Raw genomic sequence first — 24,645 nt, 5'->3', positions numbered from 1 at the left:
ATATATCACACACACTATGTAAATATGTTTATTAAATATTAAACAAAAAAATCCTAAAATTTAAATAAATAATGGGGTCCTTTAGATTCTTGAACCTAACCAATCTAAGTCGAATTTGAATTCGTTAAATGAACTCTAATACGAGCTCAAGCTTAGTTTAAGATTGGCTCTATTTGAGGTTTAACGCCTTAGCTTATTTACACTCTACTTTAGTTTATTTTTTTTATTGAACGTGTTAGAGATATAACGTTCCCTCTTTGACTTATTAATAAGCAAATGGGTTAGAAGTTAGAAACATAGAAAAAGAAAACTTGTACCTACATCAGAGGTCCACAAAGTGAGATTGTGTTGAAGGAGTTACGTGATTAAGGTGCTCTCTTTGTACGACTCCTCACCCAAGGTACCCAGCTCTGCAATTGCTTAATCAAAAATCTTGGAAGAAGAGTATAAACAAGTGTGGTCTGGAGAGTTCAAAACTTCATAATAAAAAATAGACATTAAGAGCCAGACTGAGGTGAACCGGATGTGTGAGGCAAGTTCAGTGTTTGCAATATCCTGCAAATAATGAAACAGATCGAAGATAATTTCTAGCAACACATGCATATTTATAACAAAATTTAGATTTTTTATAACATAATTTTAACTTTTTTTTTTTGAAAAAGTTAATTCATCACCTGCTTCACCTACTAACTTATAACAAAATTTAAACTTTTTATGACAAAATTGTACCGATTTGACACTAAGCCATGACCCGTTACCCAGTTGCAGCATACTCAGCAATGTACAATGCTATAGAAAAATGCTTTTTCCTTATGATGGTTCATGAACAGTTGAAACGTGTTTTTCCACACTGTCATACTGAATTGGTTATTTCGAGTTAGGTCATATAGCAAATGGGTCAAACACGTAAAACAAATAGCGGAAACAAGACAAAAGTTGCTCTTGTGGTGGGTTCATGTGGCGGATAAACATTTAATATTTGTCTTCCATGTTTCGAGAGTAACTCCTACAGGTGGTTTCTAAGAAAATATGAAACAAATCGTCAAAAAAATCACAAATTAATCAACAAGAAAAGGATTATGAAATAGAAAACGACATACCTATTGCAGTTCTTGACTCGTATGATACGTGTGACCCCTGTTTTCTTTATTCTTTGGGGTTAAAAACGAAAATTGAAAGCTGTGAAAAAGCATAAAAAGATCCAGACCAGGATATATTCAATCAACGATGGTGACCGGTAGAATTCTCCCCTAGACTACCATCAATTTCGAATCATAACACGTTTCTGCAACAGGAATGATGAATGAGTTCATATATTACAGAAAATTATAAACAAAACCAGCAGAGAGGGAAAGAGAAACTTGCAGATGTGGTGATTGACAAATCCGATTAGGGTTTTGGCGAGATGAAAAGGGGTTGTTTCAGGCGAGATAGTTAAGGAGCAACAGATATTAATAGTCGCATTCATAAAATCACGACCTTTCATTGTAGCATTCAACCAGATATTAATATTCGCATTGCCTGCAATTGATGAGGACGATGGGGGGATGTGGAAGAGGCGAGGGTGGTTGGACCGTTTCATTTGCATCTTCAATTTACACAGGTTGAGATGACATTGAATGGGGGCAGTTTTGGGAGCGTAGACGAAAAATTAGGGAAACAAAGCATGAGTTTTGATGAGCGTCTTAAAATTGTGAGAGAAAATTACAATTTAGTACGTTGGAAATGTATTATATAATATTATAGATTATAGATAGATATAGATTATAGATATATTACACGGGTTAAGTTACTAAGAAACTAAGATGTAACAATTTTTTTCCTTGTTTCACCTAAGGGGCTGTTTGGTAGCCTCTTAATAACCATTCAGATGCTACCTCTTAATGGTTTAAAATATCTGAATGAATTCTAACCTCAAGTCTGAATGGTTAAGAGGTAACCTCTGAATGGTAAATCATCACATGTCACATTCTTCTACCTTCTCATTGGTAAAATTCTTAGAGGCATTAAGAGGTAGCCTCTTAATGACCATTCAGATGCTATCAAACAGCCCCTAAGTATTTGTAATCTTATATTTATATTTATATTTCACGGGTTAAGTTATTGTATAAATTAGTCTTAATATACAAAATATCATTAACGTAAGAAGTGAAAAAGGGAATTTTTTTTTTTTTGAAACTTTTTTCCTATCTTATTAAGCATATATTTTAGTCCTGGAATTTAAAAAAAAATCATGATTTTACACTAGTAGAGTAATTATGAAATTTTGTAGAGTAATTATAATTACTCTACAAAATTGTAAAGTAATTATAATTACCCTACAATAATTATTCTACTACTGTAAAATCACATTTTTTTACGTTTTGCAATTAAACATCATTCTTAAGTAGTATGAAAAAATTTTCAAAAAATATATCTCATTCACTTTTTACGTTAATGTCAAGACTCGTTTGTTTTTTATCTTTTACACTTTATTTCACTGCCACTTCTACTCATCTCATAATTATATTATATAATATAAATTTGTAACATTTGTTGGCTTAATAGATTATACTTTGTGCTTCATTGGTGTGTTGTGCATTAGAGTCTTGTATGCTAATAGTACAAGTTCTATAACAACTCAAAGTTATGTATTGTACCACCTGTTAAAGCACATGATACATCCTCTTGATGCAGCTTTTCTTGGTTGCTTGACACGTTTTCTCCACGTATCCCTGTCTTCTTCTTTTACCAAGTTGATTGATGTTTTTTTAAGTTTTGTATTATTATAGGTTTTACATGGTTAATGTTTGATGTCATCTAACCTTCACCACAACAACACGGGAGCTTCCATCTATCATATTTTTGCTTTTTCTCTTAATTTGTAAGTGGTCGACCGTAACGCAACGGGGATTCCATCTAATTTATTTTTCATTTCACTTCGACTTATATTGAATTATAAATGACACAAAAAAAAAACTTGTCCTTTCTATATCTTTTTACATGTAATTATACATACTCTTAAAAGATAAAAGTGGGTAGAAATACCACCGGCTTTGTCTCCCCCTCCCCTCATACTTTCACGATGTTGCAATTTTATCCCTTTGACTTTAGTACATTCAAAGTTTCATAAAATTGCAAATTTAGTCCCTAAACTACTTCTCCATTTTACAAATAGTTTGCTTTTGATTCCTCAACTTTCTGGTAGTTTCTTTTTCAGCCCCAACTTTGTTATAGTTTCCTTCTTACCCCAAATTTTTTTTCAAATTTTATCTTTACCGTTTCTTAGCCCTTAAGTTTAAGAAATGCAATTTTTAACCACTTAACTTTTTATGAACTTTGTAAATGTCACTTTGACTCCCTCGAGAGTTTTTGGCTTGACGATATAAATTTGAGTTAGTCGGGTCACGTATAATACATTATGATTGTAGGATATAAATTTGATTTACGTTACGTTTTGGTCCAATCGCAATGCAACTATAGGATACATTGAGTTCAATCGGATACGTCAGAACGTACGTTTTCATATGGTTAACACATCATATAACGTTTGAACTAATCCGTTCGATATTTGCGAAGTACTCGCGCCGCAACGTGCGGAGGTCTTATTACTGGTTTCTATAATATGGTATATTTTTTTGATTTTTCTATAATATGGTATATTTTTTATGATTTTTAGAATATTTTTTTTATTTTTTTTATTTTATTTTTTTTAGAATATTGAATTATTGAACTTCAAAATTGAAGTGCAGGTGGGCCCCGTCACATCCGACCCCAGTCTGAGGTATCCGTTGGGAAGTACAACGTTATTACGTGTACCGTTGGAGGTAGCTACCAGTTGGGCAATCTTTACTCCTTTTAACATTTGTACCCCTAGTGTTCTAAATAACTCCTCTTATAGCCCTTATACTGTGAAAATGCCCACAAACAATAAACAAAATGAAAATTGAACTGGATATGATATTGGAGTATCTTTATTATGATAAAAAATCAACAAAATAGTCACATTTGGCCAAGAAATCATCAAATTAGTCATTGAATTCCAGTCACTTGATTCTGGTCGCTAGCTACGGCTTAGCTCATGCTTTGGGCAACTTTAGCTTCAGCTTTTGCCGCAAGCTATGGCTTAGCCTGTACTTTTGAAGACTGACTCGAATTCAATGACTATTTTGATTATTTATAGGCCAATTATATATTAGTGATTTTAAGAAATCTAACCCAATTTAAAAATAGAATTATCATTTCAGCCCCATAACGACCTTGTAAAACACGAGTCATTAGCTTAGCCTAGCTAATTAGTTCGTTTTTAATCACCCACCCATATGAATTTCATTAAAATCCTCTAAAAATAATATCTATAATATAGTAAAACGATTATTAGTGATCAAATAGTCATTTGAGATAATGATACCATCATCAACTATTCTTTTGGTATGAAAAAAAAAACTAGGGATGAGTACAGTACTTGTTCGGTACCGGTATCGGAAAACAGAGAAAATGGGTACCGGTACCGATACCGAATATAACCACTACGGTTCGGTATAGGTACCTGGTATCAAATGCTCGTCCCTAATAAAAACCTTCAATTCTTCAAATAGAAAGAAGAAGAAAAAAGAGTGGTTGAGTGGATCATTTGGCCAATAGTACAAGGACTAGAAATGTAAATAAAATCCACCCGTTACCCCCCTCTTTCCTTCAACTTTAAATAGAGAACTTGTTTGAGTTGTTTCTCATAATCCAACATATTTGATCTTCACCTAAACTTTCATAATCTGAAGCACAAAGAAGATGGCGATGGTGTTCGTGATATCGCTCCCGTTGATTCTATTCTCCGCGATGCTCGGTGTGGGATGTTACTTGTTCGGAAGAGCACGAGGACGACAAGATATTAGAACTCATGCTCAGACATTTGGGGTTCCCATTGCACCCCCTAATGCATATCCAACTGATCAACCACCTTCTTCCTGTTCTAAATCCAAGGTCTCAGAGATGGTGTGATCATTGCTGGTTTTGTTGTATATCTACATTATAATAGTTTCTTGTATGTATAGGTTGAAGATGAGGTTTCTTGGTTAAATGATGTCGTGTTGTTGTTTGATTTGGGGTCTTGGGTTGGATTGATGGATTGAATTGATTCATATGTGATGAATAATAAATTATTCTTTATTTTGTTGATTATGTGTTTATATCCAATTTGATCTCGAGTTTTATCTTTTTTATGATTTTGTTTTTTATATATGTTTTTTTAATGTATTTGCTTTAGTGGGTGTAAGTTTGATGCTAGCCGCCCGCTAGATATCTAATAAAATTTCTTTCGTTAGCCGTAGAAAAAAAAAGCTTGAATTCGAATTGGTTGTTTTGAATTTCTTTTTTTACAAGTCTGGTAAAACAGACAATTATAAGAAAATTCATTAGCATAAAGACTATTTGCAATCAGGGGCGCAACTTAGGCTTAGTCCGAGGGGGCGCCCGATCCCCTAAACTTTTCGGCGCATAGTGTTATGAATAGTACTTTCGTATAGAAAATTTTTAGGTATATACGTTTCCGCCCCCGGTTTCAAAAAATTTGAGGGGTGTGGGGGGGGGGGGGGGGGGGGGAAGCTTCGCCAACGTTTGCAATAAAACAATTACACTTGTACCTTTCTGCCTTTTTGCTTTATCTTACTGGAATTAGATGTAGTCGAACTTGTAGAGCTAAGGATATACCTCCTTATAACAAAATCAATCAATGTTCTTGCCAATTTAGGTCTCGATACATATAAAGAAACAAATAATAAACATGTGAACAATAGGCGCTTAGCATTTAATCAATTAAAAACGGGATAAATTTTAAATAAGAACTGGTGAAGTATCGGCGGTGGCTGGTGGTGGCGAGGGTGGGTGACGATGGTCGGTGGTCATTGGTGGTTGCGGGTGGCAGTGGCGAAGCTTGAAAATTTCCACCGGGGGGTCGGAAGTCACCGGACCTAAAAGTATATACCTAAATTTTTTTTATTTTTATAAAACCGAGGGGTCAAAAACATATATACCTAAAAAATTCTATACAAAATGTACATACATAACACTACTGAGCGAAAAGTTCGGGGGGTCGGGCTCCTTCAATGCTTCGCCCCTGGCGGGTGGTATTCGTGGTCGGCGGTGGTTTTTAATATTATAAGATATATATATATAGTTCTTTTAAATACTTTTATTATTTTAGTATTATAATTATAATAATTATTATTTTCTTTACGTTGGATAAGCTTGGTGTCAACCGGTACTGGTATCGAAAATATCGGTACGGTCCGTTTCGTTATCAGTACATGAAGGTAAAAACCGACACCAGCCTGGCATAGAAAACGCCAAAAGTAGGTACCGAAATGATTTTGAAAATAGAGAAATTCGGTACTACTACCCGGTACCATTTGCTTATCCCTGATCACGGGTACCGTATGAACAACAACGGTATCATGCAATTTTTTTGTTAATTTTCTTCAACTTTTAATGATTTTTTTTAGTTTCTGGGGTAGGGATGAGCTCGGTGCCAACCGATACCGAATCGGTACTGGTACCGAAAATACCTGTTACGGTACCAGTATATTAAGGTAAAAATCGGTAGGCGCCAAAAGTCGGTACCAAATTGGTACTTTAGATCTTTCGGTTAGGGAAATTCGGTACCGATAACGAGTACCATTTGCTCATCTCTGACCACGAGTTTCATACGAACAACATCATTACCATACAACTTTTTTGTTAATTTTCTTTCGGTTATCTTTTAGTGTTTTTTCTATATTTTCTTTTTATTTTTGTCAGCAGTTCCGCGTAACGCGCTTTTAGTGATTTCAAAACACATGTAAACGCATACTAAATAATAAAAGAAGTTTCGCCACAACGCGACGATTATGAAACGCGACGATTATGAAAAAACCTAGTTTAATTTACTCTTCGCATTTAAAAGATATAGCATGCAATTTTTAAGTTGGTGTTTGGAGATCTCGATTCTCGACATTTGCTGTTTGGAATTTGGAGTAATGTAACTCCTTGGAATTGTACTACTTGTCGGGCTTCTTTTGGTGCTATATCTGAGAGCCCAATGTGGCACGGTATCAGCAAGTGGTGCAGAATTCCCGATATCTTCGCTTTCTCGCTTTCCGATCTCCTTGACTTTCACAAAACTCTCGGTGTTTCGGAGAAAAAGAAAGACGCGGTCCATGGAATCATCATTATCGCTTGTTGGAGTTTGTGGAGAGCTAGGAACAATTTAGTTTTTTCGAATTGTCCTGTTAAAATAGAAAGTATTCTTAGCGAGATAAAGGTTTTGGGTTTTCTTTGGTTTTCGAATAGATCGAAGTATAAGGGGATAGGTTGGGAAGATTGGTGCTCGTTTGTGAATATGTAAGTTTTTTTTTTTTTTCTGTTGTTTGTTGTGGTTGGTCGGCCTGTTTTTGGGCCGGCTTGTGTTAATGAAGTTTAAGTTTCAAAAAAAAATCTGAGAGCCCAATGGACCTCACTAATCTTAGTTATTCATATTTTTGTAGAAAAAAGAAAAATTACGACTTCGATACAATAATACGTCGAATAATTAAACTTTTTAATTCACATCATTTAACTATTGGAAAAAGCACTTATAAGTAATAACATTCAACTATATATTCTAATTCAACAACTCTTGGAAAATCAAGTTTAGACGAAAACAAAAATATAAGACTAACCTTGTTTGATTCTTTTTATTATAAATCAAAGCACATAAATTACAAAGCAATCTATCTATGCTAAACTCATATTAATCAAATAAACCTACCAGGTAAATATATTTGTTAAACCGATAATTTAAACAATTTAAACAAACAAACCAAACTATATTTATCTCGAATGCACTTGAATTATCTTTAACACATTTACAATTTCTAGATAATCCACCAAATCATAATTATCCCGTCATTGACCCCCTTAATTCTGATTGGGATCCACTTCACAGCCACACCGTTATCGAGAAGTTCACTCCCTTGACCAAGCTTGATACCCTCTTCTCGGGTCTTAGAAGTTCTTGATCAATGATCAACAAAAAAAAACAAGTCCGCTACCCTGCTGCTTGTACCGTTTTTCTTTTTTGCCTGCTAGGCAAGACTAGATTCAAAATATCCTACTTTGATGAATCTTTTCTAGTATATGCCTACACGCAAATCCGGACAGATATAATCTGCCAAGAATAAAAACCTACCCTGGTTATTAAGTTTTTATCATTGGTGGGAAATAGTGGGCCTGATTCTACGTGGGTTGAATTAATTCAAGTAGTTATGAACCTCATTTCCATTTTCATAACCAACAACGACAATTTTCTTCTAAAAATGCATTATTATTACGATCCACGGATTTATTTTATCTCTCTTGGCTCCATTCTTTTTCTTTTTTTAATTTAACGAAACAAACTTACATGTTTTTTATTTGTTTCAAACAACACCAGAAAAATCATCCTTTGTTCTTTTCCTTTTCTTCTTCTTCTTGCAAGACATCTTCACACCGTTGTAGCCCAGCGGCCAAAAGGGGGCTACCATCTCTTCTCTGAAGACGACTCTCAAAACCCTTGGCACCAAACTCTTATTAAACAACTTGTTCGACTCTTTTTATTGGTTAAACAAAGCACACAAATTACAATAGTCATAACCATCTAATTATACTAAACTCACACTAATCACATAAATCAACTAGATAAACCCATTTGTTAAACCGACCATTTAAACTATTTAAGCAAATAAACCAAACTATTTTTATCTCGAAGACACTTAAATTATCTTTAAACAATTTAAAGTTTCTGGATAATTCTCCAAATCAGAACTATCCCTCTAATTATCACGTTTTCATAAGCATTGTGAATCATTATAGGTTGTTTGGTTGCATAAATGCATGCCCATGAACATTGATTCATAACCCTAACAACATTTTTAACATCAATAGACGATCATTAACAAATTACTTAACCATGTTTAAAATATCCACAGATACAAGCACAACCCCACGATTAGAATCGATCATTACAATGAATAGTAACACATGGACGTTGAATAAACATGTATATTCGATTCATCCACACAAATGATGATTAATCAAATGTAATCATTTGTTCATAATTTCATGTCATCTAAGTATATATAAAAGCATTTAACCAAAAAAACATTACGAGATAAGGAAATAACTACAAAAAATATACATGGTTCTAAATGAAGCATTGAGATCAAACCAAAGAGTGAAGAACATATAGATATTGTATATTTGTATATATTACATCCTTGTGATATTTTTCACCATAGATTGCCTCAAAATATCCATCTTGAACCTCTTGAATGTCAATCTACTTGTGTATAAAGAAAAGTAAGGAATGATATTTAGTTAAAACCTAGTTTCCAATGTAAATAGAGTTGGGTGTGATTCTCATGGGAGAGCTCACCACTGTGAAAATATGTCGGGGAAAAACTTAATCATTGAATCGATGTTTTCACAGTTGTTAATATTCAGACTCCGCTTGTGAGCTTCAGCATATTGGACCTCTAAAATGTCACTTTATGGCTGACGACTCTGAAGATAAGTCGCCGAGATATGTGACATTATTTTGGCTTTGACGAACCCACATCCACCATAGTTTTAACTTGTTTTTTAGCTCGCTTCTTTCTAAACTATCATATATGAACCTATACAAACAAATAATAAAAAGTAGAGCTAACAACATATTTGTTTTACAAGCGGAATTACATGTAAGGATATTGCTAGTTTAGCAATGTCAAGTATTATAGTAGATTATTATCATTATTAAGTTTTTTTGAAAGACAACCAAAATATACACCATTTGCCAACAATTGAGACTTGAACCTTCATCACTTCGAAGGGATGTCATTTCAACATATTGGTATCATTGGTTGCATACCCTTTGGTACTTACAATTAGATGAATAGTTGTTATGGCGTTTTAAAAAATGATTAATGAAGGTAAATTCTCTTAGATTTTTTTTTTTTTTGAATGGCTAACGTTGCACACCATGGGGATTGAACCCATGACCTATCCTATCCTAAGCTCTATCTAAACTCACCAACACCACTGGGCTATTCCCAAGTGGATAGGTAAATTCTCTTAGGGTGTCGGCAGCACCCTCGGTGACCCCATGCGGGGAGGGTGTGTGCCGTGCGGGAAGGGTGCCGCCATCCAAGAGGGGAGGCAAATCGGGGAGGGTGTGAGGGGAGTGTTCACCGCATGAAGGAGAGAGGAGATGGTGGGTCACCCTAATTTTCAACCAATCAATTATTTTCTTTTCTTTTTTTTTTGAATAAAAAAACAATTCCCCTAAGAGGGGTGCACCCCGTACGTTTTTGGACAAGAGGAAAGTTATAAAGGGAAAATGACATGGCAACGTATGATTGGGTTAAAAAAAGTTTCCCCTCACCTCATTAGGGGTGCCCCCTTCACCCTTAGATACAAAGAACTTTTCTTTGTCAAACGGTGACGGTGCTTCAAAAAGTGATCATGGAAATAAGTCTCATTTAAGACAAAAATGAGTTTGTCACCAGTGGCGAAGCTTGACAACGAAGACTGGGGGGTCGAAAACGTATATACTCAAAAATTTCTATTGAATTCGGGGGTCGAAAATGTATAAACCCAAAAATTTCTATACGAGAACTACATATATAACATTACGAAGTGAAAAGTTCGGGGGGTCGGGCGCCCCTCCCGGCCCCTCATAAGCTACGCCCATGTTTGTCACTAAATAATTTATTTAGATAATGTTGATCTAAGGATCCACAACTTTGTACAAGTTAAAATGATGTTTTGAAGTAGTAGGATAGTTGGTAGGACTTTTATGGAAGATTAGAAGTAGACTTGGTCGGAAACTTTGATAAAGTCGACTCATGTTTTGTCTTAAATCTTGTTCAAACAACACGAGTTAAGAAATGTTATGCAAATTCATGTGAAGTTATTTATTTTGCAAGCTTGAAATGGTTTCACCATTGTATAACTTTCAATGAAATATAATTAACTCTCTTTAAAGTCAAAATATGCTTTATGGTTAGTTGTTGAAAAGTCAGTTTTATATAAAAAATAATAATATATGTATAAAATAACCACTTTATCGTAAGGGTTTTTCTATAAATCTATTTGAAGTAAAAATATTAACTTCAATATTATCTGATAATTTACTAAAATATCAATAAAATACAAGTGGAGGTTATGGAATTGGTCAAGACTGAGGTCGACTTCAACAAGGTTTGACCTTTTATCAACACCTAGAGTTGGTTTGTGTCCAACTTCACATGACTCAGTCACTATAGAAATCGAAATCGTATAACAAAAGTCAACAAAAACAGCAAAAAGAAAAGTTGACTTGAACATCTCCTATTGGCTTTTGTGGGGTTAATGAGGTATTCGCTTCATTAATAAATAGGTTTCTTATTTGTTATAACAAAAACAATACTTTTATTTTACACTAAACTTTCAAAAGATGAAACTTTTTAAGGTTATATTTGTGGCCTCTATTACATATTCTCAAAGATTGGATCATAAACTCCGTCATATCTCTTTGGGGGGCTTTGGGTTTCCAATCATTAACGACCCATTATATGATCTTTAGTTGTATAATTTTCACCCCAAACCTAAACTCAAGCACCAACTTAAAACATTTAAAAGTTAAGTAAAAATCATTCTGCCAGTTGCAACGTTTAAATAATTCTAGGTTTTTAATAATTATATAAAGTTTCAGTATAACATTCAAATACTCAGTGTTTATTTTTAGAACGTTAACTCATAGACTCTCTAGTTTTACTACTAAACTTCATATTTTTGTAAGTTTGGTAGCAATTTCACGTAATTGAGTATGAGATCATTTAATAACATCTTCAAACTAAAAAATAATTAAAGTTCAACTTGTATATGATTCCGTTTTGATAATTTTGGCACGGTCTCTAAACCTAGCATGTTTCAGATTTCTTCCATTCGTGATCAATTTCTGTGTTTACCTTTTCAGACGCCCCATGAAACTATTTAGTTTTTTATTTAAAAATAGTTCTCAATTTAATATTTACTTAACTGTTACTTATAATAAGTCAATTACTCATATATGTAGACTCTAAATAAAATATGTTACAAATACATCACCACAAAATTGGTATTATTAAACTAACAACATTAATCATGCAACAACATATATTATAAATCAACTTAATACACAACCATAGGTTTTAATTTTAACTAGTATTAAGCACCCCCGCATTGCGGCAGGGGGCGTAAAACCATGCCAAATAGTATCAACGTCATACCACCGCGAGCGACCATCAACATTGAATTTGCGTCGTGTTAATACGGTGCAATTAGACCGAAACGTAAAACATAGAAAATAATAACTAAGTCGATTGCGGACCTGCACGTTATAACAAACTTGTCAAACGGGAAAAAATAGAAGACGTAAAAACGTTGAACCACACACGCACGTTGCGTCGTGTTAACTCGGAAAACTTAGAACGAAACGTAAAAACGTTGAACCACACACGCACTTTACCCCGTGTTGACTGGCGAAGTTTAGAATGAAGCATAACACGAAAAATTTGCGAAAGATGAAAAATATAGGGGACCAAAGTTGAATGTAAAAAGGCTGTAAGGTTAAATTGTAAAAGATGAACAGTTTTGGGTTAAAAGTAAAAATTCAATTGATTAAAAGTAATTAATCAAAAACTTTAGGACTAAAGGTAAAATACTCCAATAATTTTGAAAAACTCCCAAAACTCTAGATACAACCCTTATATGCATATACATATTACTAATTTATAGTATTGAAATTGAAATTTTAGTTTCATATCTATCCAAAAACATTAATTAATCCTACTACTAAAAGTTGAACATCAATCTTTACTCCCTCTACCTTCCCATAATATTAAATGCATATTGGCCACCAACTCCCTATATATACACCACACACACATACACAACAAAATCAACATTAATACTAGACAACCATATATATATCTTTCTCCTATCATCAAATAATATCTAGCAAGATGGTTCGTCCAACCTTCATCCATACCACCACTAATCATGATCATATCTTCTCTATACCCTTCGGCATCGGCCTGTTTGTCATGGCGTCCGCGGTTGTTGCTCTGTGCGCCAACCACGGACGACGTACTTCAAGAAAACAAGAAAGTAAACTAGATGTTATTTCTAATAATAATAACATGTTTGATAATTATTCACTTGAGAAGGATGATCAATATCAAGAAAAGTTCCCACCAAGATCTCCATTAAGGTCTCCAAAACAACTTATCACCACCATTAGTAATAAAGCTATGAGCTCATTAATCATCAACCATAAAAGAAGTGGTGGTGGTGGTGGTGGTGGTGATAGGGTGGTGGATGAAGGGTTTGGTGAGGGTGGTTTGTGGCAAAAAGAAATATTGATGGGTGAAAAGTGTCAACCCCCGGAGTTTTCAGGGGTTATATATTATGATTGTGATGGGAAACAAGTTTCTGAGTTTCCTCCAAGGTCTCCAAGGTCACCTAGGATTGCTCCGTCGCCGGAGTTTACTTTTCCGGTGATCAAAAGTCAAGTTTAGGTTAAGTAATTACACTTATATTAGTATTAAGTGTTGTCTATTTCTTTTTTGTACATTGTATATGCATCTTGATTGAAAGAAACTTCTTTCTACGCCTAATTAATTTTTATATCAATTTTGAGTGGTGAAAGTTGGTTTTAGTTGTCATCGGTTAGGTTCAACCGACCCTGCGAGTTTTTTTTTTCTTCTTCTATATGTAACACATATTATGGTTTTTTAACTGACATATGGTATAGCCCAGTTGGTCAGGTGGTTTTCCACTAAGTGGTTTTCTCTTGGGAAAGTCTCAGATCGATTCCTACTAAGTGAAAATTATGTAAATATGGGAGAAAACCTCTGGGAGAGATTCGAACTTGGGGTGAAAGATTTAAACAGCATATGTTGGCCCTTTGGAGTCAGCTAGAAATCCAGTTAATCTGCCGTTAAAAAAAAATGACCTTGCGGGTTTTTTATTTGCTTGTAATTTATATTATGGTGTTTCAATCGACCTTAATGTTTTTCGATGTTTACTCCCAAGATTTTTAAACTTACTTAGAAACGATCAAGTAATGTATGTTGGATTTGGAAACAAAGTTAAAACCGAAAAAAAAAGTATCGGATCCAATTAAGAAGTTCAATTATTTTTTTCAGAATGATTGTTGTGTGTTACGTTGTCATGATCATGATTACTTTAAAAACCTCAATGTAACAAATACATTTACCAATTGTAATGACAAATTGTCGTTATATATGTGACCCCACCAGAACTGAAATTCGATCAAGTTAAAAGACATTCAATCACATAAAACCACGATTAAAAAAAATCACATGTCTTCCACTACTTCTCAAGATTTACACAAAATCTTACTAACGTTAGATTTAACTCAAAAGTGGGAGATTTTTAGAATAGATTTTTCTAAGAAAATTAACATGAAATAAATAAAATAAAGTTTCATAGCTCTAAAAACATATGAATAATTATTTATTCTGTATTTTTCTTGCATGTCTTACCATTTAAATAGCTATAAAACAAAAGGATCGATGTGGACTAGTGTAAACGTGTTTCTTGTTATTTAATAATGTTGTGTATCATGTCTATTATTTTTCTCTAAATATTTACTAAAGCTAGACAAAGGCATAACCTCTATATCACTCCATCAGTTAAATATTTCCTTCCCTTATACTAGATGTTTACAAATCGGTTTGTTTTTTGAAAAACCGGTCCGATTTTTAACCGAACCGGTTTTTTTCATCCAAAACAAAAACCGGTTTTTTAATAACCGGTTTCGGTTACTAACCGGTTTTTCAAGTCCAAAAGAGTAACCATTGTAATCAGTTGGGATCGGTTTTTAATCGGTTTTTGCCCAAAAAACCCGGTTTTTAACCGGTTTTTTAAAACTAGTTTCGGTTATTAATCGGTTTTTTTATCAAGAATAGTAACCAGTCACAAACCACCGGTTCGGTGGGGTTCTAAAACCGGTTTTAAGAAACCAGTTTCGTTTTTTTTTTTCCGGTTACGGTTAAACCGGTTTTTTTACACACCTACCTTATACCATAATTACTAGACGTATATAAAATTGATAAATAAGCTAGTCGTGAAGAATGTAGTACTACAAATTTCGTCATGTCGTAATGCACCGACAACTTAAAGCTTTTATTCATCAATTGTCACATCTAAAAGAACTACTTATTTCTAATTCGTAGATAAAAATGGATTAATAATAATGTGTATAGTCATGTTTTTAGCCATTTTTCCTTTTAACGTGTCTTTTGCGCAACTGCTCATTTATATCAAGTTTGGCGTTTACTTTCTCAAAATAACTTTTCAAGTTTCGTGTTTAAACACAATGTCGGTTAACACTAAAACAAGACCAAAATAGAACATTCTCATAGGGAAAAACCGAGTTGAGAGATTAATGGTTTCATTATATATAGGGCTGTGCCGGTGGGGGAAAAAATATACATATGACAATAGATTCTGTTTGGGCGATTCGTTCAGTTTCTAACGTTTTAAAGCAAAATGTTCAAAGGTTAATTTGGTTCTAGCATTCCTCTACTTGAAAAAACTACTTGGATAACAAACCCAGAGCGAACAAAGCCAAACCTATCCTTACCTAAAAATATTGAAGTTGACGGATTCTAGTCATTACTAGAGGTGCACTAAAAAAACCCAGAACCTGTTTTTTTAATACCCGGGTATTCTATACCCGAAACCGAAACCGACCCTATCCGTAGAGTATAGACAGGGTATGCATTTTGATCTCAATACCTGAAACCAGAACCGGAACCGATCATACCTGATTAATACCCGAAACCGAACAAAAACCTGAACTGGAACCAATTATACCCGGCTATACCCAATACATGATTCTAATATCTATCTTTTAAATTTATTTTGCGGCATTTATTTTAATTTTTTTACATTATACAATGCATATTTAATAATGATAAACAAAAAGATGAGAAAATAGTGTAATAAAAACGCAATACAGTATCAAAATGCTGAAAATAGAGTATTAAAATACCGGGTTTGTGCACCTTACGTTATTGGCTTTGATAAAAAAATCAGTATTCAGATTGTGACAGTCTGTTGGCAATTAGCCAAACCCAACAACATATATTTGAACTTAATAAACACTAATCACATGTCTTTTGTTCAAAAAAAATAATATTAAACGCTAATCACATAAACTTTAATGACCGCTAACTTTATTTTTATTATGATGAGCGTCTCCATGTTATCGATAAATCTCATAAATCATTTGCAAGTAACAAATACTCAAAATAAAAATTTTGAAAATGATTTTCCAAGCACACCTGAAAACCTTAATAATCGCGAGCCGGGTTTCTCCCACCACGGGCCCTATTAACGTAACCGTATCCTCTTCCATGATAACCGCCACCTCGAGAACGACCTCCACGGTTGGGCCCACGCCCGCCCCTACCACCCCCTCTGTATCTAGAGAATTCTCCAAATGTCTGCACCGCCAAAAGACATGACCATTACAGTAAAATCATCATTATACTCAGCAAATCCCCACCGATAGCAAAAGAGTAAAATGTCATTTTAGTCCCTGAGTTTGGCCAGTTTTGCGACTTTCATCCAAAGGTTTGTTTTTGAACATCTGAATCAAAAAGATTTGAGATTTCGCAAGTTTCATCCGGCTCGTTAACTCCATCCATTTTTCTCCGTTAAGTCAGGGGTATTTCCGTCTTTTTTTGTTAACTTAAATGGCCATTTGGTCTTTTTCAGGGGTATTCAGTCTTTTTACATAAAGTGAAAAAAAAAAAAACAAATTGCCTTTTAAATTAACAAAAAAGACGGAAATACCCCTACTTAACGGAGAAAAACAGATGGAGTTAACGAGCCAGATGAAAATAGCAAGATCTCAAACCTTTTGGATCCAGATGCGGAAAAACAAACCTTTGGACAAAAGTCGCAAAACTGGCCAAACCTCAGGGACGAAAATGGCATTGTTATAACATCAGTATTACCTCTGTATCTAGTTTCATCTGTTCAGAGAACCTCGTCCTCCCGTTATTTCGATTATCATTCGAGTTGCATGACAAAGTATCGAAAAAGTCATCCTTGCTATAAACAGGCTGTAAATCAAGCCAATTTCATTAATTTTATTTTATTTTTATAAAAGAAAATTGATCAAGAACCTATAAACCATGTTGAAACCATACCTTGACATCAATTTTTGGCAAAGCAGAAGCGTTATTTTCATCTTCGAAATCATCCTCATCGCTTTCCTTTGAGTTTGATTTTTTGCCTTTTCCTAAAGTACCCCACACTTCATCTTTATTAAATTTCTCATTCATTGCAGTGAAATCGAATTCTTCTGTGAACTTCATCACTGGTCGTGATCCCTGCATCGTCAAGAACCCATTAAACTGAATTGACGAATATACCCTTTTCTTATAAAATACACTAAAATGAATAAGAAGTTCGAAAAAAGTACCCCGGATCCTCTGCCTCTTTCACGCCCTCTGTAACTGTTGCGGTTATGGTAAGGACCTCCGTTGGTCTAACAATCAGAATTAATAATAAGAAAAAATATGTCAGAGACGCGTATTGCCCTATTCTTTATTCGAGAACGAAACTTTAGAGCCACAAAAAAATACTAAATTGTAGCATCGTGAGCAAAAACCGAACCGTTAACTGAAACCGAACCAAACCGACGAAACCGAACCGAAATTAACCGAAGATCAGTCATCGGTTATTTTTTGTACCATTGGTTAACCGAAATTAACCGAGCCGAACTATTCATATTTTTTATATACGTCTAGCTTTTATACCTCCATTTCATATGTTTATACATCCAATTCATGTATTTATACCTCCAAATCATGTATTTCTAAGTAAAAATTTTAGCCCACGTTTGGTTTGATTATTAACCGAACCAAAAACCGACAATTTAGCCGAATAATCCAAACCAATTATAACCGAAAACCGAATAGTTAATAAAATAGATAATCTGATGACTTTGGTTACGGTTTCGGTTAAGGCTAATAACGGAACCGAACCGTGCACACCCTTAAATTATAATCTTATGACTGTATGAAAAAAGGTGAAGCGTTGTACCTTTGAATGATTACCAGTTTGAGTTGGTAATGGTAATATTGGAGGCTGAGTTTCTGTAGGATCCGAAACTGGTGCGGATGGTTCAGATGATGGTGCTGGTGCAGGTGCCGGCGCTGGTGCTGGTGTGGATGGTGCAGACGGTGCGGATGATGGTGCTGGTGCGGATGGTCCAGATGATGGTGTTGGTGCTGGTGCTGATGCGCCAGATGATGGTGCGGCAGACGGTCCGGATGATGGTGCTGGTGCTGATGGTCCAGATGATGGTGTGGCAGACGGTCCGGATGATGGTGCTGGTGCTGGTGCTGGTGCAGACGGTCCGGATGACGGTGCTGGTGCAAAAGGTCCGGATGACGGTGGCGCAAAAGGACCAGATGACGATGCTATCGCAAAAGGTCCAAATGACGATGGCGCTAAAGGTCCAGATAACGGTGCTGGTGCAAAAGGTCCAGATGAAGGTAGTGCAAAAGGTCCAGACGGCGGTGCTGGCGCAGCCGGTTCAACAACCTTATGTATCGCTTGAGCCCCAGACTGCAACAGCTGGCCTGGAGTTACTAACGACGGTGTGGATAACACACCAGAAAGCCCGTTGGATTTGTGAGAAACGGGAGGTACAGTAACATTTATATCAGAGCTACTAGTAGTCGCAGTGGTCAAAGATACGGGCGGCATTGCTGTGGGGCCCACAGAATTAACGACCTTCGTTTGCATAAAACTTGGCAGCGGTTCAGTAGACGATAACAAAGGCGGTACAGGAGGAAGACCGGAAGGCAAAGTGGACGCAAGTAACGATGTGGAAGTAGTAAAACCAGCTGAGCTTGTAGAATAATCAGACGGGTTGGTAACGCCACCTGGCAATGACGGGGCGAAACCAGGATACTGCATAGGTGTCGGTCGAAACAAAGACTGCTGATGTGGAAGCCCGTTTGGCGGGGCATAGAATCCCGGCCAATACATGTTGACGTTTGGTGGAGGCGGTGAAGGGCCCCACGACCCCATAGTTCCATCCGGTTGATATAAAGGCATTCCACCTTGAAAAGCGGGTCCCGCTTGTTGGTTATGTGTGCTAAGACCAGGCATAGGGTTACCCGGGACTGCAGCCGGTAGGTTTGATGACGTTGGACCGGGCCGAGGATAATGAGACTGCACGTATTATAAAGTCTTTAAAACCTATACATAATAATACCGTTGCAAACATATTAGCATATGAAAGTTTGGTTAATCTTACTTGTATAATGGCAGGATCGTTATTTATAGGTTGTGTAGGTTGAACAGGAGGGGCGGGGGTTGAAGTTTTCACCTGAAGATCCTGCAGAAGCACCAAAATAACATCCGTATTCATAACTAAATTATGAATATTTATAATATAAATATATAATACCTTGATGTCGCTTCCACGAAATAAAATGTATTCATAAACCTTGTCACTCGCCATGATTTGTGGGCCATCCTTTTTCCGCCCTTCACTTCCAAATGATCTTACTGCAGATAGTCATACAAACATTAATATACGTAATGACGTATATTATCCTACAGTGAGCTAGCTTCTGGAGAATAGCTGTCGGTTAAGTTTAAAGTGCCAATTAAAAATCAACATCTCGTTGTTTAACGACATTATCTAAACATATTAGTGGGGCCCGTGAGTTTTCCGGCAACATGTTCTCACGCTTACAGAAATACAAAAAAAAAGTAACAGGATTCCACACACATACACACAACACCATCAAAAATCATAACTTAACTTCAACATACTATCCATCATGTTATGCAATGCAACAAATCCGCCATAAACCTTCATCATCGGTACGTTAACGATTACGTAACTCGAGAATTTTCGACAAGAGTCTATAGATCCCCAAAAAAGACCCTAATCTATCCTCACAAAACCCTAATCACTCACTTCATCAAAACCAACCAAATCTGTATCTAACACACATATGAATGCATCAGGGGATCTGAATAAATCTGGATACATAATCTATCAATAAAAAATATCAACTTTAAATCCATATCACTTATTCTGTATCCAATTCTTACAACCCTAACCCAAATACCCAACAAAAATCACAAATCTTGACAACAAAAACCATTAAAAAGAAACAAGATCGTATGAAACTGAGTGAATTGAGTACCGTTACGCAACCCAATTGAGGATTCTTCTGTATTGATGTTGTACAAAATGCCCTCATATCGTATCTCACTTTTGGATGTTAAACTGATTAAGCTTCCAATGTAGGAATCGGCGGATGATGTTGAAGATCTTGGGGTTTCGGTGGCCATAATCACAACACCTGCAAGTAGCAAAGTGCAGGTGTGTTTGTTGACTTGTGGGTTGTGTGAGGGAGACGATGATTGATTAGGGTTGTGCTTTCGGTAATATTAAACTGGTTTTGGACAACAAAGAAAGAAAAAGATTATTCCTTTTTCTTTACAAAATAAATCTTGATATTGTTTCAACATTATTTTATGATGCATACAACTAATATAAGTAATGTAACTTTTTAGTTGTTAATCACTAAATGTAACTTTCTAGTTGTTAATCACTAAGGGGTAAATTTGGAACACCGATGAAAATTATTCGGGAAGCAAAGTTTGGTTTGTGAATCCGAGGTTTTTACTGAAGACAGATGATTGTTGTGTGTTGAAAAGTTTATTCGGGAACTTTAGATAGTTTGGGAACACCGTCGCAACTAATTCGGATAGTTTTGTGTACAAGTGTGGTGGCACGTTTGTGGTTGGATGAGGGTTTTTTGGTACACTGGGTGAAAAAAAATTCAAATTACACCAAGCGTTTCAATTAATACTAAAGAACTTCCAACGCTTTATGATCTAGAGAAAACCTTAGTTCTTGATTTCATTCATATCTTGTGTGGAGTAATAGGCTTGCCATTGAGAATGAAGTCATTTCTTGATCGCCAAAGACACCATAAGACAATGAGATGGGGAGCACGTAGATATTTACTCATTGGATGAGATAAGAGTTGAAAATCACTTAATCAAAAGTGTCATAAGGTGTTGATGTAGCAAGCATGGTATGGTCTCCTTAAATAGATGCGTAACAAGTTGAAAAGCTAAAATAAAAGGATTAATAAAAGCATATATGGCAAAGTCAGCTTCTTTATGACATGTCGAATTCATTTGTCCACGACTTGGTTATAACTCAACAATCACTGTGCTACTTCGCTTCTATGCTATGGTCTTGGTTAGGGAACTGATGCAAGTGCCAACCGTTGGTGGTATTCACCTTCAGGGACCTCCTGGATATTCATAAGCATGTGGGTCTTGTCGGAATGAAGATGGAAGCCATTAAAGGTCTTGTTAGAATCGGGTGCTGGGCGATCTGGAGAATAAGGAATGAAGCAAGATTCAAGAACAAAGAGGTGAAGCTCGATTACATTTGCGGCGAAGTGAAGAAACTGAGTTTTTTATGGTTCAAAACTAGGAATAAAGGTATTGATACGTCTTGGAATGACTGGTGTAAATTTGTAAATATTTAGCGGTTGTAGTTGTTTGGGTTGCCTCGGTTTGAGGTAGCGGTTGTGTTAATAAAGTTTACCTTTCAAAAAAAAAAAATTAAGTTGCAACTCTTATCGGAGATCTATTTATGGTGATTGAGGTTAAAAACATGAAAATAAAGCATTGATTAGATCTTTTATTATGGCTTTTCGGTTAAGGACCTATTGGAAGCTTACGAATTTTGCGGTCTTAGTGGGCGTAAAAAAGAAGTGGTTAAAGGTATTATTAGAATAGCGTGTTGGAGTCTTTGGAGAGCCAGAAATGAAGCGAGGTTCAATAACAAGCCGGTTAGTGTTGGAGGTATTCTAAGCGAGATCAAATCTGTTGGTTTTTTACGGTTTAGACGGTAGAGCGAAATTATTGAGGGTTTCTTGAAATGATTTGTGTAAATTTGTAATTATGTAGTTGTTGTGTGTTTGGTTGCCGCCTCGGTTTAAGGTTTGGCGTGCTGGTTAATGAAATTTACTTTTCAAAAAAAAAAAAAAAAACAATTACCTTTGACCTATCTAGCTAAATGGTTTATACTACCGGAATATTAAGTATGTTTAGATCATACCCATGGCTTTATAGCCTAGTGGTATCTTGGGGGTGGGATAAGGCTTTAGGACCAATAGGTCCTGGGTTCGATTCCCACAAAGGGGGTTTTCCCATATTTATTGGGTTTCCTCCTGAATTGGTGTAAAGGCTTTATGCCTAGTGGAGATGGATATGATCGGGTGGTTCCGCTGGTGGCACGATAATACTCCAGTGATCCGTCAGTGATCCAAAATTTGCCGTTCAAAAAAAAAGTATGTTTGGATCATGATTAATGTTGTCAATTTAGGGGGTGTTTGGCTAAGCTTTTCAACACCTCCTTATAACTTATTGACTTTAAAAAAAAAACTAATAAGAAGAAAAAGTGTTTAGCAAACTCATAAGCACTTTTCAAAATAACTTTTTTAAAAGGAGGAAAGGTTAGTTTTGAAATGTTAGTAAGAAGTGACTTTTTGAAGTTGCTTATGACTTATTGGCTTTTACGACCCCTTTTATTCATTTTCAAAAAGTCATAAGTCAATAAGTCATTTTAACAAAGAGTCATTTTTAAGTTAAATAAGCTTAGGTGTTGTTTGTTTTTGCAGACATAAATTGTCTGCAAGCTGATTTCATCTGTTTTTATGTCTGCAACTGAAGATGTGGTCTGAAGATCTGCAAGCTGAAAATATAAGGATGTTTGTTTTTATAAGTTGATACCAGTCTGAAGCGCATCAAACAATGACGAAACATTCAAATTCCGCTTCGATCCAGCGGAGGAGAAGAGGGAGGTCAGAGAAGGAGCTGGTCACCGGAGGAGGAAGGAGGGCGCCGGAGAAGGAGGTAGGTTGCCGGAGGAGGAGGGAGGTCGGAGAAGAGGTAGGTCGCCGGAGGAGAAGAGGGAGGTCGCCGGAGGAGGAGGTAGGTCGCCGGAGGAGAAGAGGATGTCGGAGAAGGAGGAGGAGCGGCGGTGGGAGAGGCTGATGTTTGAGGGAGGAGAAGAGGGAGGTGTGAAGATGTTTTAAGAAGGGGGTCCATAGCTTATTTTTTTAAGATGAAAAAAGCTGAGTTCAGATCTGTTTAAAAAAAAAACAGTCTTCAAAGGTAACGTCTGTACACCTGCAAACATCAACCCCTTGAAGATGTTTGAAGAAAAAACAAACACCCCGTAAGTCAAACAAGCCCTTAATATGTGGGTCGTACCCAATCATCAATTCAACTTATCAAAATGAACAATTACCACATTATTAATAAATAAATAAAAGTAAAAGTTGGTGAAAATTAAGTTTAGGGAACCATCTCTACAACTAGAATTGAGGCATCAATATTCATTCCTTCTACTAAAGGTCCTATATTATACAAATCTATTTTCAGTAGTCTTGTACATAACCCAACATGTGATGTCCAACCTGACTAGCTAAAATCAACTTGAAATCACACACAAACTTGTTTTTACAATCGATCTACAATGCTGAATCACATTTGATCATTAATATCTAAGCTGGGTTGTATATCCAAGTTAGATCATCATCACACGCAAACATTGGGAGAGAAACCCCAATAACAATCATCATTTTCATGTTAGTTAAGAGACAAGTTTGAATAAAATATTTCTTCAAGTAGTTTTTGAATAAAATATAACAACACATTTTTACTATTTCTTCAAGTAGTTTTGAATAAAATATAACATCACCTTGTATCTAGTATTAACTGTATATGATCTTTTAAACCTATGTGTGATGAACCTGTGATCATGAAGCTTTAAACTATTGTATGAACTTTTCGCAAGGGAATTTCTATCCTCATCCATATAATTTAACTAAAATATACATTTTCCATAAAGTTTGTTGGTTTTATAAAAACTCTTAACACGCTCACATCCGATTCCCCATATATGTTCAAAGGGGCATGATATTCTACAAACGCTCAAAACCCTACAAACAATCTCAGCATCGGATCAAGCCATCGGCTTGTTTATGACCTATCTATTACATTCATTCATGACCTATCTAATACATTCATTTATGACCTGGTTACAATCCACTTTGGCCCGTCTAGCTAAATGAATTACACCAGACATATACAAGTCACATAAATATTAAATAAGTTTGGATTATGATTAATGTTCCGGAATAGTTTAAAGCTTCATCGATTTAACTCGTCAAAATAAAACAACTACCACTCTAATAAATAATAGTACTGAATTAAAACGTTTAAAAGTCAAGTACAAATCATTCAACCAGTTACAACTTCTAAATAATTCTAGGTTTTTAAAAATTTTATAAAGTTTCAATATTAATATTCATATATTCGGTTTTGATATTTTTTGGAACAGTAACTTTCTGTTCTACTATTAAATTACACGTTTTTGTCCACGTACCCAAAGAAAGATGAAATGAAACCCTCACAACTTTGATATAGCTAAAAAAGTTTGATAGCAATTTAAGGTGATCGGGTACGATATCATTTAACAACATCTTCGGACTAAAAAATAGTTGTAGTTAAACT

At 35.4% G+C, this 24,645-nt stretch overlaps 2 protein-coding genes across 3 annotated transcripts; one reads left to right on the top strand and one right to left on the bottom strand.

The window, feature by feature from the left end:
• Positions 1–13,073: 13,073 nt before the first annotated feature.
• On the top strand, positions 13,074–13,547 carry LOC110920266. Its single transcript, XM_022164487.1, has one exon. The coding sequence runs from the start codon at positions 13,074–13,076 to the stop codon at positions 13,545–13,547; it is 474 nt and encodes a 157-aa protein (XP_022020179.1).
• A 2,661-nt stretch (positions 13,548–16,208) lies between these two features.
• LOC110915038 (protein decapping 5) lies at positions 16,209–20,569 on the bottom strand. 2 transcript variants are annotated; one of them, XM_035985048.1, is made up of 9 exons: positions 20,244–20,566; positions 19,493–19,593; positions 19,340–19,420; positions 18,330–19,254; positions 18,115–18,296; positions 17,492–17,557; positions 17,217–17,399; positions 17,022–17,129; positions 16,209–16,505 (listed from the first exon to the last, which is right to left on the bottom strand). In XM_035985048.1, the coding sequence occupies exons 1-9, from the start codon at positions 20,389–20,391 to the stop codon at positions 16,353–16,355; spliced, it is 1,947 nt and encodes a 648-aa protein (XP_035840941.1). In that variant the 5' UTR covers positions 20,392–20,566; the 3' UTR covers positions 16,209–16,352. The 2 variants fall into 2 exon arrangements, with proteins under 2 accessions (XP_035840941.1, XP_022015354.1); XM_022159662.2 differs by having other exon boundaries at positions 18,115–19,254; positions 20,244–20,569.
• Between the last annotated feature and the right edge of the window lie 4,076 nt (positions 20,570–24,645).

Source organism: Helianthus annuus, chromosome 16 (genome assembly GCF_002127325.2).
Source record: "Helianthus annuus cultivar XRQ/B chromosome 16, HanXRQr2.0-SUNRISE, whole genome shotgun sequence".
Lineage (NCBI taxonomy): Eukaryota > Viridiplantae > Streptophyta > Magnoliopsida > Asterales > Asteraceae > Helianthus > Helianthus annuus.
The sequence above is the reverse complement of the archived record's forward strand: the minus strand, read 5'-3'. Positions and strand labels throughout refer to the sequence as shown.

What these genes read in the sequence shown, in the direction of transcription:
- LOC110920266 (XM_022164487.1), top strand. Translation starts at nt 13,074, where the DNA reads ATGGCGTCCGCGGTTGTTGCTCTGTGCGCCAACCACGGACGACGTACT.
- LOC110915038 (XM_022159662.2), bottom strand. Translation starts at nt 20,391, where the DNA reads ATGGCCACCGAAACCCCAAGATCTTCAACATCATCCGCCGATTCCTAC. An exon ending in CTCAATTGGGTTGCGTAACG is followed by an intron (nt 19,594 to 20,243) that starts GTACTCAATTCA and finishes GACTATCTGCAG; the next exon opens with TAAGATCATTTGGAAGTGAA. An exon ending in TTCGTGGAAGCGACATCAAG is followed by an intron (nt 19,421 to 19,492) that starts GTATTATATATT and finishes GTGCTTCTGCAG; the next exon opens with GATCTTCAGGTGAAAACTTC.